General features: G+C 42.8%; 1 protein-coding gene across 2 annotated transcripts; it reads left to right on the top strand.

Moving 5' to 3' along the window:
• Nucleotides 1–1366: 1366 nt before the first annotated feature.
• On the top strand, nt 1367–19731 carry MATN3 (matrilin 3). 2 transcript variants are annotated; one of them, XM_055714665.1, is made up of 8 exons: nt 1375–1560; nt 3524–4093; nt 7736–7858; nt 8257–8379; nt 9594–9716; nt 12852–12974; nt 17235–17342; nt 19210–19731. In XM_055714665.1, the coding sequence occupies exons 1-8, from the start codon at nt 1419–1421 to the stop codon at nt 19263–19265; spliced, it is 1368 nt and encodes a 455-aa protein (XP_055570640.1). In that variant the 5' UTR covers nt 1375–1418; the 3' UTR covers nt 19266–19731. The 2 variants fall into 2 exon arrangements, with proteins under 2 accessions (XP_055570641.1, XP_055570640.1); XM_055714666.1 differs by lacking the exon at nt 7736–7858 and having other exon boundaries at nt 1367–1560.
• The last annotated feature ends 1121 nt before the right edge of the window (nt 19732–20852 follow it).

Here is a 20852-nt window from a genome sequence, read left to right as displayed (position 1 = left end):
CAGCAAAAGGCCTCCTGTTGGTGGAGAAAATGGATTTCCTTTAACTTATAATAAGCTTGTGTTGCAGCCTTTGCAGTTGAAGCACTTGGTTGTCTTCTACTTCTCTGATTGCTACTTGTGTATACGCTGGGTAAAGGGAATTGTACTGGAAGCTTGAAGCTTCTAGCTTTCAGGGCAAACTTGATGCCTGATGAGCTCAGGTATTAAGAGTAGGACAGACACTCAGTAGGACTGCAACATTATTTACATTGGAAAATTTACATCCGAAAATACTGACCCCAGAGCACAGATCTGGCCTGGATCCATCTACACTGAGGGAGATTCAGGCTGTGTTACAAAACAAAGCCAAAAACCTGGTCCTTCATTAGTTGTATGACCGTTGTGAGTGGGCATTGGAGGAACTTGGAAGTGGTGGATACGGGCAGAGCGCTCTGGCCCCGGGGGTGGGTGTTGAGGCTTCCTGAAATATGGGTGGGTGATCGTAGGGGTGTGTGGTGTTAGGCAGCAGCAGGCACTGCTGTAGGTTTGCGTGGGGGGTGTGTGCATGTGTTGTCATAGCTCGGAGCTGCAGCCCCATCTAGATGAAAGCCATTGTACTCCCCTTCACCCCTGTCCTGTGGCTTTCCTCTTTACAGAGGGTGGTGTTCCCTCTTCCCTGATTTTATTGGCAGGCTTTGTGACTGTGATGGTGGCCTCATTGTGCAGTTAACCTGGTACTTTCTGAGTGAGTCAATACCTGCCTGAGACTACACTGCTGGTGTTTTGCGAGGGGGTGTCATGGTTCCTGTTCTAAATCTGGGCTTCATGTTTCCCTTACGGAGGTGAAGGGGGAAAAAAGATGGGCCTGCAGTCCAACACACCAACTGCAGCTTCGGCAAAGGTGTCTTCTAGAACACTGTGCTGGAGATGGTAGCGGATATGTGTTCTACACCGGGCTTGCCCTTAAAGCCTGCTGCAGCTTCCCATAGGAGCCGGCAGGATTTGCAGTGGTGGGCACCAGGCAAAACACCCTCTGCGAGCTCTGGCAGCGCGGAAGGCAGCTGCTTGTGCCAGCTTTTTCTCCCGTTCTTTGCAAATACTGCACTGGAGATAAAGCCCTGAGACTGGAAGTGCAAAGGTACCAGACGTGGATCAAATCATTCCAGGGGAGGGAGAAAGGGTGAGTTTCTGTTCCAACTCCCCCTGCCTCCACGCTGGAACCCTGTCTGACTGTGCCCTAAGTTCCTCGAATTCAGCCCCAGCCCTTGCAGCCCTTCCCTCTTTGCCAGGCTGCGAGGGCGGGCCGCCAGCCCCCGCGGGGAGGCGGCGCGGGGGCCGATACCACCCCGGGCATCCCCCGTACCCCCCTCCCTCCGCCTCCGAGCGCGGCCGGCGGCTTTAAAGGCGGTGGGGTGGGCGGCGGGGCATGCGGCGGCACCATGCGGCGGGCGCTCGGCACCCGGGGCTGCTGCTGGGCGCTGCTGCTGCTGCTGCCGCCGCTGCTGCTGCCCGCGGCGGGGGCCTCCCCGCACCGCCCGCGCCTGCAGCCCGGCGGCCGCTCCGGGAGCCTCGCCGCGGCAGGTACCGTACACCCGCGGCCGGCTGCGCGCCCCCCGGGCGGCCTTTCCAGGGGCCGTGCCCGCCGCCTCGCTCCCTGCCCGCTTCGCTCGCCGCTGCCCGGCCGCGCCGCTGCCGCCTGCCGCTCTGCTCGCAGGGTGTCCCACCGCCGGCTGTCACTGACGGCTGCGGGAGGGCTGTGCCCCGGGGGCGTCCGGCTCCAGCGGCAGCGCTCCGCCGGCCGTCCGCTCCCAGGCAGGAGCACCGGCTACTTTTTTTTATGCAAAGCCGGCCTTGCTAATCTCTAAAACTTGCATCACTTCCCTACGTGTGTTCCTTTCTGGAAACATCTTTTCAGACGCACAGAAGGATCAGGTTGCTGAAAAGTTTTGTTTTGTTGGTGGGTGGTTGGTTTTTTTTTTTCTCCCTAATCTATAAAAGGGAATTGTTCTGCTTACAAATCCTGGATTTGGTTGTGTGGGTTTTTTGGGTTTTTTGGGGGTTTTTTTTGAGGACAAACACTTGTGTGTTTTGTCTTTCATACCTTAAGCTACGCATGCACACGCAAACATTTCTTCATGTTTTCTCAACTTCCCGAAGGGCACAAAGCTATTCTTCTAAATCCTTTCGCAAAATCTGAGTTAAGGGATGCCTGTAGAATTATGTGTAATGTACCTGAATGGGGTCCTAGATTCATCTGGTGGGTTACTCTGTTCAAAGGCAAAATCAACTCTGCTACTGTGTATCCTGATGGAAGTAAGATCTAGCTATGCAATTTGGTTTTTTCACTTGCGCAAGAGAAAAAAAAAGTAACGCATTGAAACAAAAAAAAAGGTGCTGTTTTCACCTCTACTTTTAAGAGATTTGTGGATATTTTTTTTATTTCAATTGGAATGGAATAATAAAAGCGAACTTGATAGCCAGGAGAGGTGTGTCAGGTTCCCAAAACACCTCTTGGGGAGCATAATCAAAATGAACACCTCATATTTTGTTATTTAATGCACTGTTGAGCCAGAATGTCTCTTCTATACAAGAGCTTTCTTTTGGCTTGTCTTGTTTTTCATAAACCAACTACACAAATCCATGCCTTGATGGTGTAAACCAAGTACATGGTATCATCAATGTCAGGTCAAGGTACCAGGACAGAGAGTGTAAGATTCAGCTTCCCTGCTATTGCTGTATTGATTATTTTTTGTCTTCCTAGAAGTGATGCTTCTCTTTGATCTGAGCAATGGCTTTTCTGTTTCTGTCTAGATTCATATGTCAGTGAGGAATTTTGGAAGCTAGAAATATGTGTGTAAATACTCATTTTCACATGTAAAATTACTTCATAATTAAGTTCATTTTTTTCTCTACTGTGCAGTACTCTAAAGTACTCTCTGCTCTACTTTTCTCTACTAAAGTAGGCTTTCCCTACTGTAAGAAGCCTTTATAACAGCATCATTTGCATCTTTTTCCTGTTGGCCTTTATTTCTTCTTGTTGTGCGCTTTGGATTGCGAATTACAAACAAGAAACAATTCCTAATCAGCATTGTTACTATCCTAAAAAATAGTTAGGATCTGTTCACTATGTAATCTATCCAGTTGTTTTACCATTTTATTTCTGTAACTTATAAAAATGTAATTCAGGGTTTATCTTTACAAAAATAAAAAGGAAGTACATTTATACATCATTGCTACATTTCTGTGTTGGCTGTTACATGCAAACTACAACCTTTTTTTTCAAGGATAGTTACAGATTTTTGTGAGCTCACATGTGGATCTATCTGTTAATGCTTAGAAAAGTTCAATTATTTATTACTTGTCAAAATTAGTATTTAAGAATTTCTAATGTGTTACTCCTACAATTTTAAGTCTCTTTCTAAAGAATCAAGAGTGCCAACATTTAACTGGTAGTAGTTTGCCACGACAGCTCTCATTGCCCTTAGGGGGAGAGCTGCAGTCCTGTGTAGGAGATGACTGAAATGTTTTCCTTCCTTCTTGACAGACACTGCCTGCAAGAACCGGCCCCTGGACCTTGTCTTCATCATAGACAGTTCCCGTAGTGTCCGACCTGAAGAATTTGAGAAAGTGAAAATCTTTTTGTCAGAAATGATTGATACTCTGGATGTTGGTGAAAGAACAACCCGTGTGGCAGTCATGAATTATGCTAGCACTGTCAAGGTAGAGTTTCCCCTCCGGACCTACTTTGATAAAGCATCTATGAAGGAGGCGATATCTCACATCAAGCCCTTGTCTGCTGGCACAATGACCGGCCTTGCCATCCAAACTGCCATGGATGAAGTCTTCACTGAGGAAATGGGCACCCGGCCAGCAACCTTCAATATCCCCAAGGTGGTCATTGTTGTGACAGACGGACGGCCGCAAGACCAGGTTCAAGATGTGGCAGCAAGCGCCCGGACAGCTGGCATTGAGATCTATGCCGTTGGGGTAGACCGGGCAGACATGCAGTCCCTGAGGGTAATGGCCAGCGAACCACTGGATGAACACGTCTTCTATGTGGAGACCTATGGTGTGATTGAAAAGCTGACATCCAAATTCAGAGAGACTTTCTGTGGTAAGGTGGTCAGTTCAAGACAGTAGTGTAATTTGGCTCCTTTTGGCTCCTACTGTGGTTCCACTCCCTAAGAAAGAAGTTTTTCTTTTTCAGAAGTGTTATGTACCACATCTCAATATTTCCTTTGCCGTCGGTTGTGCAAACAAGCAACCCTTTTATTCAGTGGAGGCCAAGTAATGACCTTCCATTTTGAATAGCGACCTTACCATGCAGGTAACAGACCTGATTTCAGTGGACCTCCTTCTGCAGTTGGTCTGATTCAGTGCAAGAGAAAGCATGGCAGTCTGGCTGGGAGTCGGCGGCGTATATTTACTGACTTACTGAGAGTGTACACCGGAGATGTGCAGTCTGCTCATTTTTTTCCCATCTCACTGGGAGGCAAGGAGGGTGGAAGTGTGGCGCTGAAGGGCTCCTTGTAGATTCAGAGTAGGAAAACCAGTGTGGCAGGTGAACCACTACGCTAGCTTGAGAAATTTGGTGCAGGATGAAGTGCCCAAGCATAACAGCAGGTCATCTCGGGATGGGTTTTCACTCTGCAGGCACTGCTGGGCTTTTTCAGTGTGCCAGACTCACACTTTTCTTTTTCCTTGCAACTTGGTTTAGACAGGGAACTGTGGGATGGGTTGAATTAGCTTGTCTTTCGGGGCTGGTCTTGGAAAAATGCTGGATGTATATTCGTTTTGGGCTAGAACTCCACTAATGATGCTAGGCCAGCATGGGTTGTTACTGTCATTTAGAGGAAAAAACTTCATGTATCTGGAGTATTTAGAGCTGCCTATAGATAGCTATGACACAGGCCTACCCACAAAAATTAGATGACAACTTTTTGACAATCAAAAAGCTTGAAGTAGATTTTTCTAGTAAGATTCTAAGGAAATTACTTGTAAAATAAATCTCCAGCAAATAATGGGTAAAATCAGGTGTAAAGAACATTGTAAGAGAATTAAAATAACAGCCATTGCCTTGGGAACTTGGTTGGCAACGTGTTACTTTGTTACTTCACGGCCTTAGTAAAAATTACCATAATAACTGTTGAATATGTTTAAAGTGAATAGACCTCTTTTTCTAGGTATGAAATAAATGTGTAGGACTATCTGCAAACAGGACACTTTGCCCAGTAATTAACACAGGAAATGCCTTGAGGTTTGGCTTGACATCACGATGTGTTGCTGATGCGACCAGATCCTCTCTCTGGTACCTGGTGGTGGGTACAAGTGCCCACCTAGCTGGACTGGTATGTTTGCTGTGAACACAGCACGGATTTTCCACCTATGTTCTCACCAAAGCAAGCCCTTTCATAGCACCAAAGAAAAATCTCTTGTTCATAAGAGTAACCCTACTGTTTATTGTGCTGAATCATAGAAATTACGACCCTGCTAAGCTGGAGGATAAACCAAAAAAGAGCTCACGTATACACACTTCCAGTGTAACTCCGAGTTGCCTGCATGCAATTAGCCTGAATCTGTGGTGTTTATGAATTTATGAAATCTGTGGGAACAAGAACATGGTACAAGGAATGGTTTTTAAAAAGGTTCCTACAAACCAAATTAGTCTAAAAGGGTCTTGTAAGACAGTGTGGGTAAACTGGGTCTTTTACAGCTTTTTGGTTAGAAATCTAGACTCACCAGTAACAATTAGGATTCTTTTTGGGCCAAGGCAAATAACTGTGTTTGTAGGGTGAACTGAAAACAGGAATACTAATGTTCAGGGGCAAAATAGTTGGCTAAGATCAAGTTCTTGATGCATTGAGGGCATCATTCAACATGAGACCATCCTGGAGATGGAAAATCTTAGCCTTAGATTGGTGTCCAAGTTGGTGGAGGGCTGACTTTCCTACCACAAAAATCTGACCATTTGAGTCTTGAGCTTCTCACTTATGCTTGAAAATATCACCCACAGATTTTGTTCATAAGCCATGGAGGTGTATTCTCTGTCTTATTCCCAAGGGTGCAGCAGAATGAAAAGACACTCCCTTAGTTTGAGATTTGTTTTTGCCAATGGAAAGAAAAGACATCCTTTCTGTCAACCTTATTAGAGGACATTTAAATCTCCCATGTTTTAGAAAATGAGAAATGTTGCCTTGCATTCAGAAATACATGAGAAGATTCAAGCACTCTTGCTTCTCATTTCTTACCTCACCACTATTGCTTTGGAGTTTGATTTTACCGGTACTTCATATCCATATTGTGACTACTCATCTAAGTAAAATCTTAGGTAATATCAGACTTGTCTTCTCATTTTTCTCCTTTTCCCTTTAATTTTCTCCTTCTTTCTTTCCTTCCTTTCCCTCTTCTTTTCCCCCTTCTCACTTTTTTCCTCTACCATTTTTTCTTCCTCATTCCCTCTCCCCTTCCCTTTTCTCCTTCATCTAAATTTAGTCATCCAAAAATCATCTAAGCTTCATTGAGTATCTTTACAGTCTGTGGAGAGAAGTGGGCATCTTGAGGTAACCAGAGAAGCAGCATATCCAAAGCTAAATAAACTTGAGAAAAATTGGTCGGAAGTTAATTAGTTATGTAGTTAGACCATATGTGAAGGGAGACACTGTCAGCACATATAGTGCATTTCAGAGACAGCCCAGCATTACGACAGTCATTTTATTTGCCCTGTCACCACAACACACTTCTGTCAGCTGCCATCCATCATGCTGCTTTTCCTATCACTGTTTTCTGTTTTCTCAGTCTGATGAGCTAGCCTTACTGTTTGCTCAGGCATTAGTCGGTCCCTGAAAATTGAATCTCAATTTGTAGTTTACGTTTTCAGCTTCTCAGTTCTCTGAGGTTTGGACATTATTTCTGTACTGTCCTTCCATTAGGCAGTTCATGTGTCTGTAAAGCCACCCCACTGTAGGAACTTCCTCCATATCCTCTCTTGGTCTTGACTTTTTAAATCCAATAGATCAAGGCAGCTGCAGTGCTCACATACTCATCTTGCAGTGATGGGTTTCTTTGCTGGCTGATACATCTGGACCATAGTTACACAGATACTCTTTTCATCCCTGAGAAGGCAGTGTGTTATCCCAGTGCCTCTGAGTAATTTTTCTCTTCCTCCTGGTCTTGACGCTGTTTCTGTTGCACTTTGATTTTATTTTATTTTGGTTTGGTTTGGTTTATTCTATTTAATTTCATTTTGCGTCTGTTGCTTTTCAGTTTATATGGGAGGTTTTTTTACAGTGCAGCAGGAATCCATAAATTGTATGCCAGTGAGCAGAAGTTAGTAAACTGCCAGAGAATGTGACTGACAGATTTTGAGATTATTTCAACTGGTTGTCTGTGATAGAAAGGGACTGGATACAAAAAGCCAGAAGGTCATTTTCATTGCCAAGTTCTTGTCTCCAGTGTAATGTTACTAAATGCTTACAATCTTTCCCTTGCACACTTTTCAATTCATCTTGTCTTTCTGCCACCTCAGGTGGTGAATTATTTCACTGTAGTTGTTCCGGTGTCATTTATGACTTCTTTCTTCTGGCTACAGAATGGTGCAAAAGCTGCCTGTAACCTTCTGTGAGTGACATAGCAGTGACATTTACTACTACTGATCCAGCAAACAGTGCAAGATGTACTTTTGTAAGCATAAATTATTAATTACTTTTTCTTTCCTTTGGGATGACTGAAATACCCTTGCTGTAAATGCCCTTTTTAGCTGTGAATGTGTGTGCACTTGGGACCCACGACTGCGAGCAGGTCTGTGTGAGTAACGGCAGAACCTACCTTTGTGATTGCTATGAAGGCTACACTCTGAATCCAGATAAGAGAACCTGCTCAGGTATTACTCCTTTGGTAAATGTGTTCAGCTAGAAAAAAATCACTTTTTAATACCATAACTGGATCTGAGAAGCTACTTGTGTACTTCTGTTGAAACAGTGAACATCTGTATCTTCTTCAATAATAACTCCAATAATAAATCACAGTCTGCTGCAAGTACTGGTGAGAAGTAGTTTGTTTCCATCACCATCCTTCATTAGGGCCAGATGCCAAAACAAAGTCTTCAGATCTAGACACTGTATAGACATTTTCTCCTACCACTTATTCTAATGCCTTCAGTTACTATTGCCATTTCTGAGCTGATTCCAAATAGAAATACATTTAAAAATGTAAATATGCACTCCATCCCAAACTACTTTTTATTAATAATGAGTTGTTTCTCTAACATGCATCTTGCAGCTGTGGACATGTGTGCACCTGGAAGGCATGAGTGTGATCAGATCTGCGTGAGTAACAACACATCCTATGTCTGTGAATGCTATGAAGGCTACACCCTGAATCCAGATAAGAAGACTTGCTCAGGTAAGAACTAAAGGCTACTTTAATATATGAAACTCATGGAGACATGGACATGTTTTCTGTGAGTTACCCTCATTATTTCTAGTTGAAAAATCACTTACAGACATCAACTCTTAAAATAGAATTTACCTGTAGCCTTTCCACTTGGTTCCAATAACAATAAAATTACATTTTTCTTTAAATGTGTTGATTAAAAAACTGCAGTTTGGCACTTACCTAACCATTTTGTGGTCCTCACTATACTTCATAAATCACTTAGTCCCTGGGGGAGGATGAACCTATTTTGGAGATGCCCACCAGCACTGTATCTCCACTGGAGAGTGGTGGCACTAGTCCATAGAGATCTTAAAACCCGATGATTATTCCACGTGGTCTCCATCTCTTCTGTTGAAATGCAGGGCGTTTTGCAGCTTACTGCTTCTGCTTCCGAAGTTGTGCAGGGCTGTGCTATATAGCGACCCCGGTCTTACACTGGCAGCAGCTTCTTTCTTTCCTATTCCTTGCACTGGCATCCTGAAAAGTGAGCCTACTATAAACACTTTCCCCCCCAAATACTTCTCTGGAGTTATTTCTTTAAATGGGAAGTTTTGAGCAGCACCAACCTTAGGGTAGCTATTTTATAACTGGTAAGTGCATCCCTCCCTCTGAGAGCACATAAACATTCTTCTCACTGAAGTTTCTACTCATTTCTGAAGAGAGAACATAACATTCCAGTGCTCCTGCTTGTTTGTTTGTTGGGTTTTTTCTCACTAGGCTTTATATCTCTTTGCCATTTAATAGCATTTCTAGATATCATGTCTGGCTTTTTGTGCCTGTCTTCAGCTCATGGATGAAAATATGAATTTAAATTTGAATTCACCATAGGTACTGCTAATATTGCAAGAAACAACTCTGCCTTGACACGTGGTGGGTTATGGCTCATTTCAGTATGGTGTTTTAGCTTCAGTCCTCCTGGGGATATTCAGGACTGTTAGAATTGCTGATGAAAATCAGAATTACGTGAGATGTGGCATAGTAATGTCTTGCAGTCCCAGTATCTGCCTCCTCCATTAAATAATTAGTAACTGAATTCAGTTGTCTGCAGCATAATATAATGATACAGTAGGGCACCGGTTGAATCCTAATTAAAATGTAATTATAAATGTTGAAGCATTTTAAACATTTGACTGTCTTGGAGGCATTAATTGGTTTCTTTTTCAAAATGTGGTTCACCACAGCCACGGACATATGCGCACCTGGAAGGCATGATTGTGCACAAGTCTGTCTGAGTAATGGTGGATCCTACAGCTGTAACTGCTATGAAGGATACACTCTGAATCCAGATAAGAAGACTTGCTCAGGTAAGACCTGATTAAGGAAATACGGTGTTCAGCTACAAGCAAGTAGGTTTTAAAAATCAGGTTAATTTATGTTATTTTTCTGATAAGCTGTCCAAGAATTTCTGTACTACTCCTGAAAACACAGTACAACTTTTATTTTTTCCTATGTCCTGTAATAATTTGAGATCCATGGCTTTCTTCAGTTGTGTGAAGCTTGTAATTGGTATAATTAAAATACCATATGGCATTTCCCTGAGGACTTCACAGTATTTTCACATCCATGAAGCATGAATTGCCATATCCACCTGAGAGAGAAGGATAATATATTTGCTGGGAAGATGTGGTGGGTACTACCTGTGTCAGAAAACTCTTCAGTCAAGCAGCACAAGGGAAAGATGAAGAAGAGCAAGGACTGTGCTGGGAGAGAGATTACAGTCTGTATCATCATGAGTATGATCACTCTGGTGGGTGTGTTTGAATCTTAAAAAATACTCCAGCCTTAGAGCTCTAGGGGGTGAAGGGAAGTGTTATTCCCCAGTGCTGATGTCTGAGAGGATAGGAGTGTAGATTTAGTTGGTAGTTAAACATGTATGTGTAAGTATAGTACCTACAAATTAATATGTATTCTATATTAATTTTCCTTGATTGGGATTTGAACTTCACTGTTCATCTCTTTGGTTGTCTCATTAATGACTTAGTTATGTAAAATCCTTTTTTCCACTTCCTTCATAATCCCTTTCCTTACTACATTTTGTGTGACAAAGTGCTGAACCAAGGCTTTCAATTCCAGGAGTTCCTAGGCAAATCTCTCCAACTAAGTTACAGGTCTCGCATCTCGAAGAAGTGAAGCTAGAGGGCCTCAGTATTTCTTCTTGCCTAGTTTAGGAGCTGATTTTGTAAATATAGTTCCTAAAATGGACTTTTACCTGGCATTATATAAAGACCATAAATATCTGTGAGGCAATGTGAATACAGCTAGGCATCTTCCTTTGGGCGTCCAATTCTAAACCTCCTTTCATAACACTGATTCTCCCCCTGCATAGTCAAATTCCAGATTATTTCCCCAATATGCTTGCTTATTTTTCCTTTTGAATCTCATTTTGCAGTATGCTGCTAATGAGTTCTCAGCCATCCAGGTCTTTGTGATTTAATAAAAATCATATAGGTCCAAATGGGGGTCCTCCCCTCCCCTCCCCTCCCCTCCCCTTCCCTTTCTTCCTCCCTTCCCTTCCCTTCCCTTCCCTTCCCTTCCCTTCCTTCCCTTCCCTTCCCTTCCTTCCCTTCCCTTCCCTTCCCTTCCCTTCCCTTCCCTTCCCTTCCCTTCCCTTCCCTTCCCTTCCCTTCCCTTCCCTTCCCTTCCCTTCCTTCCCTTCCCTTCCCTTCCCTTCCCTTCCCTTCCCTTCCCTTCCCTTCCCTTCCCTTCCCTTCCCTTCCCTTCCCTTCCCTTCCCTTCCCTTCCCTTCCCTTCCCTTCCCTTCCCTTCCCTTCCCTTCCCTTCCCTTCCCTTCCCTTCCCTTCCCTTCCCTTCCCTTCCCTTCCCTTCCCTTCCCTTCCCTTCCCTTCCCTTCCCTTCCCTTCCCTTCCCTTCCCTTCCCTTCCCTTCCTTCCCTTCCCTTCCCTTCCCTTCCCTTCCCTTCCCTTCCCTTCCCTTCCCTTCCCTTCCCTTCCCTTCCCTTCCCTTCCCTTCCCTTCCCTTCCTTCCCTTCCCTTCCCTTCCCTTCCCTTCCCTTCCCTTCCCTTCCCTTCCCTTCCCTTCCCTTCCCTTCCCTTCCCTTCCCTTCCCTTCCCTTCCCTTCCCTTCCCTTCCCTTCCCTTCCCTTCCCTTCCCTTCCCTTCCCTTCCCTTCCCTTCCCTTCCCTTCCCTTCCCTTCCCTTCCCTTCCTTCCCTTCCCTTCCCTTCCCTTCCCTTCCCTTCCCTTCCCTTCCCTTCCCTTCCCTTCCCTTCCCTTCCCTTCCCTTCCCTTCCCTTCCCTTCCCTTCCCTTCCCTTCCCTTCCCCTCCCTTCCCTTCCCTTCCCTTCCCCTCCCTTCCCTTCCCTTCCCTTCCCCTCCCTTCCCTTCCCTTCCCTTCCCTTCCCTTCCCTTCCCTTCCCTTCCCTTCCCTTCCCTTCCCTTCCCTTCCCTTCCCTTCCCTTCCCTTCCCTTCCCTTCCCTTCCCTTCCCTTCCCTTCCCTTCCCTTCCCTTCCCTTCCCTTCCCTTCCCTTCCCTTCCCTTCCCTTCCCTTCCCTTCCTTCCCTTCCCTTCCCTTCCCTTCCCTTCCCTTCCCTTCCCTTCCCTTCCCTTCCCTTCCCTTCCCTTCCCTTCCCCTCCCTTCCCTTCCCTTCCCTTCCCCTCCCTTCCCTTCCCTTCCCTTCCCCTCCCTTCCCTTCCCTTCCCTTCCCCTCCCTTCCTTCCCTTCCCTTCCCTTCCCTTCCCTTCCCTTCCCTTCCCTTCCCTTCCCTTCCCTTCCCTTCCCTTCCCTTCCCTTCCCTTCCCTTCCCTTCCCTTCCCTTCCCTTCCCTTCCCTTCCCTTCCCTTCCCTTCCCTTCCCTTCCTTCCCTTCCCTTCCCTTCCCTTCCCTTCCCTTCCCTTCCCTTCCCTTCCCTTCCCTTCCTGCAAAGATATCCAAACATAGGAACTCCTTCTCAGCTTGTCCTTTCAGAGGTGATGTGTTAAATTTGGCAGAAAACATCAACCTCACACCTCACTTTGTAACCGGCAGCAGGTGCCACATCTCTCTTTTTTTTTAGCAGCCATTTATACTCTTCTGTTTATGGTCTTTTCATTCCATAAAACAGTGTCTTATCCAACTCAATTACAGCTGAAATAAGGCCAAATAGTCTCTTAAAATCCAGTTATTTATTCTCTGATATTCCTTTGGATAATTCATTTGTAACTGGGCCACTGCTAGTTCAGTTCCTTTTGCAATCTGTTACAACTGCAAAAAAAGTGTTACCAGTATTCCAAAAATTGTATTATTTTTGTGATGTTGATAGCCACACTACAGCGGACTGTGTATACCCTACTATAGCTAATAGCATGCTGACATGCAATAAAAACATCCTGGTTTGAATCCAAATGAAGATATGTTTGCAAGTGGAAATTGCCAACACCAACTAAAAAGGCTGAAGTTTGGGTATTGATTAATATTCTTCTCTTCTCAAATGCCTTCCTCAGCTGTCGATATGTGTGCACCTGGAAGGCATGACTGCGAGCAGGTCTGCATGAGAGATGATCTGTTCTATACCTGTGACTGCTACCAAGGCTACACCCTGAATCCAGACAAGAAGACTTGCTCAAGTAAGAGCAGCTTGCTGTTCCCTGTTCCCCCACACCCTCCCCAGCTAAATACATGTATTGAAATAGCTCTCATTAGCAGGTTAATTTATTTAGATCTCTTTGAGAAACTTTCACATGCGTGCAAGTGTTACAAGACAGTTCTATGCCACTCTGCCTTTTCCACTTCGAGCAACATTCAGAGATACAAAGCACTTTATATGCAACAATGCTAGTAACTGCTTACCATTTGGTCTTTCTTTATTATGTAATAACTAAGGCCTTCACTGCATTTTAAAAAATCATGCAATATTCAGCAAACCCAAACTGAGAAATAATTGAAGAGAGAAGAGCTGGGGCTAGTCACACACTTTGCAATACTGTGGAATCTGCATACTACCATGCAGGAGACAGTTTGAGGTGATGTCCTCCCCTCGGGCTGAATTTCATATTGCTGTTTGCTTCTTTAGCTTCCCATTGACTTTGCGTTATAGTGAAAATGTAATAATTTTAGAAGTGTTTCTTTCTTTCCCGGCCTCCAAACTGTAAAGCTATTGTGTACTGGAAACTTTTCCTAGCATACGTTTGGAGGTGGTCTGGAACCTCACGGCTGGTGAGGTCAGGCAGCTGCAGTCAGAGTGAGCACAGACTGTACAAAGTACGGACTGAGGGAGACCCCAGTAAGGCAATTAGTTTGTCTTGCTGCTCCAAGGCAAGACCAGTTACACATCTCAGTAGTTCCTGGAAAAATTCACATAAGAGAGGCTCCCAGCATGGAAAAGCATTGCTGTTGGGAAGCATTAAAAAAAAGTTACCTTTTTTTCGGGTAACTGTGTCTCCAAAATGCGTTCTGTAGGAACTGATGTGTTTGCACCAGGAGCCCCTGGCTGTGAGCAGGTCTGTGTGAGTAATGGTGGGTCATACACCTGTGACTGCTATGAAGGCTTCACCTTAAATCCAGATGAGAAAACATGCTCAAGTAATAATTTATTGTGTTTTTTACTGAATTTATTTAATGAAGTGCCTCTCTTTAATATGTTAAATCCTTTTAATCTGTTTGAGAAACATTCCATCAGCTCACAGACTCCCTGTAAATATCATCCTTTTCCATTCTTTCCTTCCTGTTTCCACTACATTTTGAGCTATTTTGGTCCTTCTTGTTTAATTATAGCAGTTACTGTATTTAAAACTGCAGTTGACTCTTACTTATCATGACACATTTAAGGGCTTCACTGGTTTTAAAAAAAAAAAAAAATCTGTTATAATCTGCATTTCTTTATCAAATGGGAGTAATTGGGAGGATTAGCAAGACAGGGTTCTGGGGCATATGTCTCCAGAGCATGGGACTTAATTGTGTACCACCACTTGGAGGATGGTGGGGAGCCAGAGGGGAACAGAACTGGTGCTAGAAGAACCACAGCAATGCTAAACCATATGTTCTTGTCCGCTCCTCCAAGCTGAGTGGGGCAGATGTGAGCTCACCAGCTGACTCGCCTTCAGATGGGCAATAATGGCATCAACTCTTGGCAGAACCTCTGCACCATTTGATGTAGAATCAAAGTAAAATTGGGTTGGAAGGGACCTCAAGAGGTACGTAATCCTATCTCTGATTCAGAGCAGGAATAATTTGCCATTTCATCAAGTGGCTAAGGACCCTGTGTAAGAGCAAAGTTATGAAACTGGTGGATATAGCCAAACACCATCAGCAAAAATAGTAATTTTTTTGTAGGTCTGGACATAAATATAAATGCAGTGCAAAAACACAGCTCTAGCATGTTTTGTATGAATTGTTGGGCATCCCAGTGGCAACGTGAGTGTCCAGGATTTTGAATATCAGATACTGGAAGACTCTAGATTTCACAGAAGGACTAGAAAACTTCAGGGTACACTTGGGAAGTTGCCAAAGCTGGTTGGAAAAGTAATTTTGTTAAAATAGTCATAATCCAAGGAGGATCTGTATCTGTCATTGGAGAATTTAAATGCAAACATAAAAAATTAACTGGCAGTTGGTTGGAAACCAACTGTGTTGGTGTGATATTTTGAACTGGCCTTCCTCCAGCTGACTTTTGAACAGCTCTTTTTTCTACGTTGACCATAAAGCTGGTGGAATGTTCCAAAGGAGGGAGCTGAACAAATACAGGCTCAGTGGAATCAAGGAGACACCAGTTTCAACATTGGCTGTAAGACAAACAAATTTCTGCACTGCTAGAACTGAATCTGTTCATAGTTTTTGCAGTTTCCCTGTAATATGGATATATCAATGGCATGATTGATAAACAAAAAAAGAAACCAAAACAATTCAGAAAAAAAAGAAAATTTGTATCCAGGTATAATATTTCTATTGTTTTTCTGTTACAATGCTCACATAATTTGTTGGCATTCATTAGCTATGTGTTTATATATCTATGGAAAAAATAATTGAATAATCTGCAGTCAACACCTTTGCAAGCAATGTAAAAAAACATGTACAAAGAGACAGGTATTACATACAAGTAATACCTCTAGAAAACTTGTTGATATGTTTGTTCTTGGCCTGCAACAAGTGGTACAGCTTGCCATAACTCTTACTTTCTAGTAGGTGAGATTAAATTGCCTTTCATGTAGCTGAGAACTCAGAACCATCAGCTGATGCCTGATGTTATTATACCACAATGAAATTATGATCTTTCTGAGCCCTTTGTGATCATCCCTGGTTTTGTGGTAGATTATGGAAAAAAAGGAATTTTTAGGAACAGCTGAGGCTGGTCCCCTGTGAGTCTGGAAGACTGAGGGCAAGCCCTAGGAACAGATCCAATGGAACCACTGTGGAGTATGGCGATGTTTGAGATTGATGACTTCTCTGTCATACTAACCAGCACCTCCATTAATATATTGCTGTACCTTTCTACTACATTTTAAATTCGTTTGGGCCTATTTGCATATTGTTATTCCCTCCATCCATATTCATGTGACATTGGGATGGACTCATGTTCACACCTCTTGAATAAAAAATTATAATCCCTATGTATGCATATTGCCAGTGTTACAGGTGAAGAATACTTGTGGGGTGATACACATTGATGATTTAGCTGAACCTCTATTGCTTCATATTTAAAATTAATACATGTGTTCCTGCTTTCATTTTTGTGTTATTTACCAAGTGGTAAATTAAATTCTTCTAATTTCTTCCCAGGCTGAGACTTAGGTATCTAAATTCCACCCACATCTCAGAAACCGATGCAAACAGATGAACTTCTGACACTGGCTGGTTTTATGTCCCGAAAATCACTATGTGCCTTCCTGCTTGGCTTGCAAAACTCCTGGAGGCTTAACTTGGGACTAATGCATTCTCAGAAGTTCTGTGATTGGGAGTGATGGGTACCCCAAATGTCATTACAATCCAGCTTTGACAGGACAGCAACCCTGATTTTGTATAGATAAGTAGAATTTAGATTCTATTTAGATACATTTAGATATGAGGAATAAATTTTTCACAGTGAGGATGGCAAGACAATGGAACAGGTTGCCCAGAGAAGTTGTGGAAGTGTTGAAGGCCAGGGTGGATGGGGCTTTGAGCAGCCTGGTCTAGTGGAAGGTGTCCCTGCCCATGGCAGGGGTTTTGGACAAGATGATCTTTGAAGGTCCCTCCCAACACAAACCATTTTATGATTCTATCATTCTTCTGAAGAGAAGCCCAACAAGTTAGTCATGGCCTTAAATACATCTAATTGAATAGATTCTGTTTACAGTGATGCCAGTGGCCTTCCTGTATGGATAGTCTGATGGTCAAAGTACTACTCACAAGATGAAGACCTGGACCACAGGTTCAGTCTGCATCACCTGAACACCCTCCTCCTCTTTCCCAGGGTGCCCTACCTTTTGGGATGGGAGATATTCTGGATGAGAGGGACAGGTAACAGGTGAAGGGAAGGTTCTCTCCAGCAATTAGAGTTGATGGGGGAGGCTGGTTGGCCCCTGCACTCAGACCTCTTCTTATATTTTGCTCAATAATCGTCAAATTTAATGAGTGCGGAGGATCCAGGTAGGCAGGCGAGGAACGCCCTGTTCTGCCTCCTCCTTGGTTAGAGTCAAGCTCTCTCTTGCCTGTCCCATTTCTGAACTATGACACTTGTCTCTGGCTACACACTGGTCCCTGTTCACTGCTGTCCCTCCTTCCTGGCTGCCCTGGTGCTTGCTGTAGTCTCACAGCATGAGTTCAACTCCTGTTGAAAAATCAAGGATTTTCCTGGGATATAAGTGTTTGATAATAGTCATAAATATTCTAAATGCTCTTTTCTTTCTTAGGAGCCATAACAAGCAGTCTCGTAACAACTGAAGAGTCCTGTAAGTGTGAAGCCATAGCTGCCCTGCAAGACTCAGTCACTTCACGCCTTGAAGCTCTGTCCACAAAATATATCCTTTTTCTTACATGATCTTATACATTCATCTCTTTACTGTTATTTTAGAGGCAGCTGTTTTGATATAAGCTAGGGAAGGAACATTGCTCAAAATAGAAAGCATTTTCGTGGTGATTTTAGAAATGTTATGGAGCAAAATCTTGGTTGTTGCAAATACCACTATGTTTTCACATTTCACTGAGGGGCTTTATTATCAAGATGCAGATAAAATGCATATGCCACATGGCCTACACTATATATGCTGTGTGGAACATCAAGCACTGCTCTATTCATAATTCTTCCAGATGACTTTTACTGAATAGCAAATGCTCAGTTTTGAGCCCTCCTCTTATGTCCCCAAATTTTCAAGACAACTTCAGAGGCAGTGCAACAACAGTCCCATTCGCTGTGGTATTCCTCTGCATCCCTCCACAGGCAGGTGCTGTCACAGGCAATTTTCAACCACCACTTGCTTTTCCATGAAAATGTGCTAGCGTATGAATATCCAGCTGCCAGGGTATACAAGCATGGGAGAGCTGCAAGGTAGGGTGTTGAGGCTGAAGCCACTAGGCAAGATTTGGGTCCACGCAGTATCTGAAGTGCAGGCTGGTGGGTGCCAGCTATGCTGTGCTGGAATTTGCTGGCTTCATTTGCTGCAGTGCGGCGCCTGTGGCAGTGAAAAGAAATGTAGTCAGCCCCCAGATTAGACATTTCACAAACATGTGGGAGAGAAAAAACAAAAAACCAACAAAAATACCCCCACCCCCCAAAAAAAAGAGAAAGTGGTGAACTCTGTGGTACCCCAGCAAACCTGAATGCTGGAATAAATGCCCTCAGATGGCACAGCAGGAACTAATAACTGGAAGATAAAGTTGGGCAAGCTGTGATTCATCATAAGGCACAATTTTTAGAAGTTACAGTGGTTGATCACTGTTACAATTTACCAAGGATTGTGGTAGATTTTCATCAGTGGAAATTTTTGAGACTGCATACTTTTTTTTTTCTGTAAAAGGTGCTCTTGTTCAAATAGGATTTGATTTAGAGGAGCACTGTGGTTTTCATCCTGACCCCTGGGGCTTCAAAATCAAGGAAGAGTGGGGTATTTAGGATTAATCAAAGGAGGAGAGAAAACTAGTAGAGTTTTAAACATGAACTTGTCATTTATACAGATAAATGATTTTTTCAGTTTCCCAAAGCTTCTGAAAGTCAAATGAAAATTTCTGCCAAGGGCACAAGACTTTCACAGTTCTTGTATAAATACAAAGTGATTTTTGTAAGCTCTAATTGCGAATCCCTCTTCCTGTAGTGTCCTTGGAGTTCAGTTTATCTGCCTGGGAAAGGTGAAGGGAAGACTGATTTTCCTTGGATTATAATATATAATTCCAGGGAATCTAAGTAGTTAAAACTGAACACCGAGATAATTAAACCTGTAATGACGTCTCAATAGTAGCATGTCCTTCAGAGATCAGTCTTTCTGCCCCAGAGAGCTAATGTTAAGCCAGAAAATGCAGTGGTTTCAAGTTAGGAATATACTTTGTTACAAAGAACTGAGGCTTTCTTTCAAAGTTGTTCTTTGGTGGGCAATTTGTATCCCTAGCATCCTTTCAAGGCAACCTGGAAAAAGAAGGAAGAGACAATGACCTGTGCTGCTCCTGAGCCCTGAGTGTCACTTGGTCCAACTTCCAAGAAATTAAAGTTGTTGAGACCATTTTGGAAGTTGCCAGACCTTGACAGATCTCTAACATGTTTTGCAACCTCTGGTTCAAGCATGTATTGACCTCATCTAGAAGAGAGATTGTTTGTTGAAAATGCAGCAATGGGAAAGATTGTGAATAAAACAAACCTTATAGCCATCTATCTGATTGCCCTTAACAACTGACCACTAGATGAAGTGTCTGAGAAGCTGCAGGCATATCAAGGCAGACAGCAGGTTGTCTGAGCTATCATTCTACTTAGTTTTAAAATAATCTTTCAGAATCAATCCTTTTTACTGCATTCAGCAAGCTTTATTTTGTTGCACAGCTTACAAAACAGCAGTTGGTTTGTTACTATTGGCAAATGCCAGGAAGACTCCAGGAAGACCACAGTCTTGAAAATATAGTGACCCTGAGGATTTTCATGTACAGTCACTTTATAACCATAAGGCTACCTATACCTGCTGTGGCTTCACTTTTGTACTACAAGTAGTACAGCAGGTACTGCTTTTCTGCAGTAACTGCATTTTTATTCTCTTATTTAAAAGTAAGTACAGAAAAAATGAATAGACACAGTATATCACATTATATAAAACTGTGAAATGGCAAGGCAGACTAAAAATGTGACCATATCTTCTGTCCATTAATGAGAAAGTAAATTGGGGTCTTCTAACTTGTTTCAATAAAATAAAGTATGATATGCACACTGATGTTGGAAGTTTTATTCTATACAACTTCAGGAATATGTGTTATGAAAAAAAGTTTAATGAAAACAAGGAAACAAAACCTCAGAGATAAAGGAGGCAAAAATGGAGGAAATCCACAGAAATAAACAGGATGCTACCCCCAAGTCACATACTTGGAAAAAGAACCGTTTGATTTTAAAACCTAGAAGTCCTTGTTAATATAAATAAAAGGTTTGATAGTAATTTCAAGTATTAATAATGTTGTTTAATACTCCAAAGGATGAAAGATGTCCTCCAGTTTAAGGTTTTTATCTTGCAAGATTTCCTTATGTGATTAGTCAGTCATTCCTGCTGTCATACCACAGACTTTACTGAGACTACTTATGTCAGTTGGACTTGTAGGATAAACACAAAAGCTAACAATTCAAACATTTAATTATTGAAGGAATCCACTCATTTTGCACACTTGGCATTTATAATCAGCCAAATGTTTTAGAAACTGTATTTAGATAAATTTGAAGATGGAGTCAAAACTATGATTTATTTATTTATTTATTTATTTAGAATTGAAAAATCCAACGTATTTGTAAAGCTTTGCAATTTAATTACACAAAGTATTCTATCAGTAGCTAGTATGCTGAGGACATATTATAACACCACCTGTGCTTGCTTCATGCCCTGCATGTATTTGATACCAACAATTGCAAGGAAAATTGGTGGGCAGAAGTTCAGTTATCATGTTCATTGCACATGCGAGTGAGACTTTAGGTATGTCTATATAGTAATGTTAAGTTATAATATAACACTAGCTAGCACAGTTGAACATGGGACACAGCTTCATCAAGGGCTAAAAATGTGACTATAAACTCTCCAAGACTGCTGGATTGGTCTATGGTTGATATTTTGTGATGTGACCGCACTGATATTAATTTGCTGTAGTTCAATTAAAGTTAGCATGGGCCAACCTAGCTATGCTACACTTGCTTCCTCAAAGTGCTATGTATGCATATTTTTTCTGTAAGTCATGGAGTTTTATATTCAGCACTTTGCTTACTTTCACATCCTCTGCTTAGACACGGGTATTATACCAGGATTTATAGGGCCAGAAGTATGCCTTGGCCTCCATAATTGGTAAGAATAAACAAG

This window comes from Falco cherrug, chromosome 6 (assembly GCF_023634085.1).
Source record: "Falco cherrug isolate bFalChe1 chromosome 6, bFalChe1.pri, whole genome shotgun sequence".
Lineage (NCBI taxonomy): Eukaryota > Metazoa > Chordata > Aves > Falconiformes > Falconidae > Falco > Falco cherrug.
Note: the sequence above shows the minus strand (reverse complement) of the source record. Positions and strands in the feature narration are given on the sequence as shown.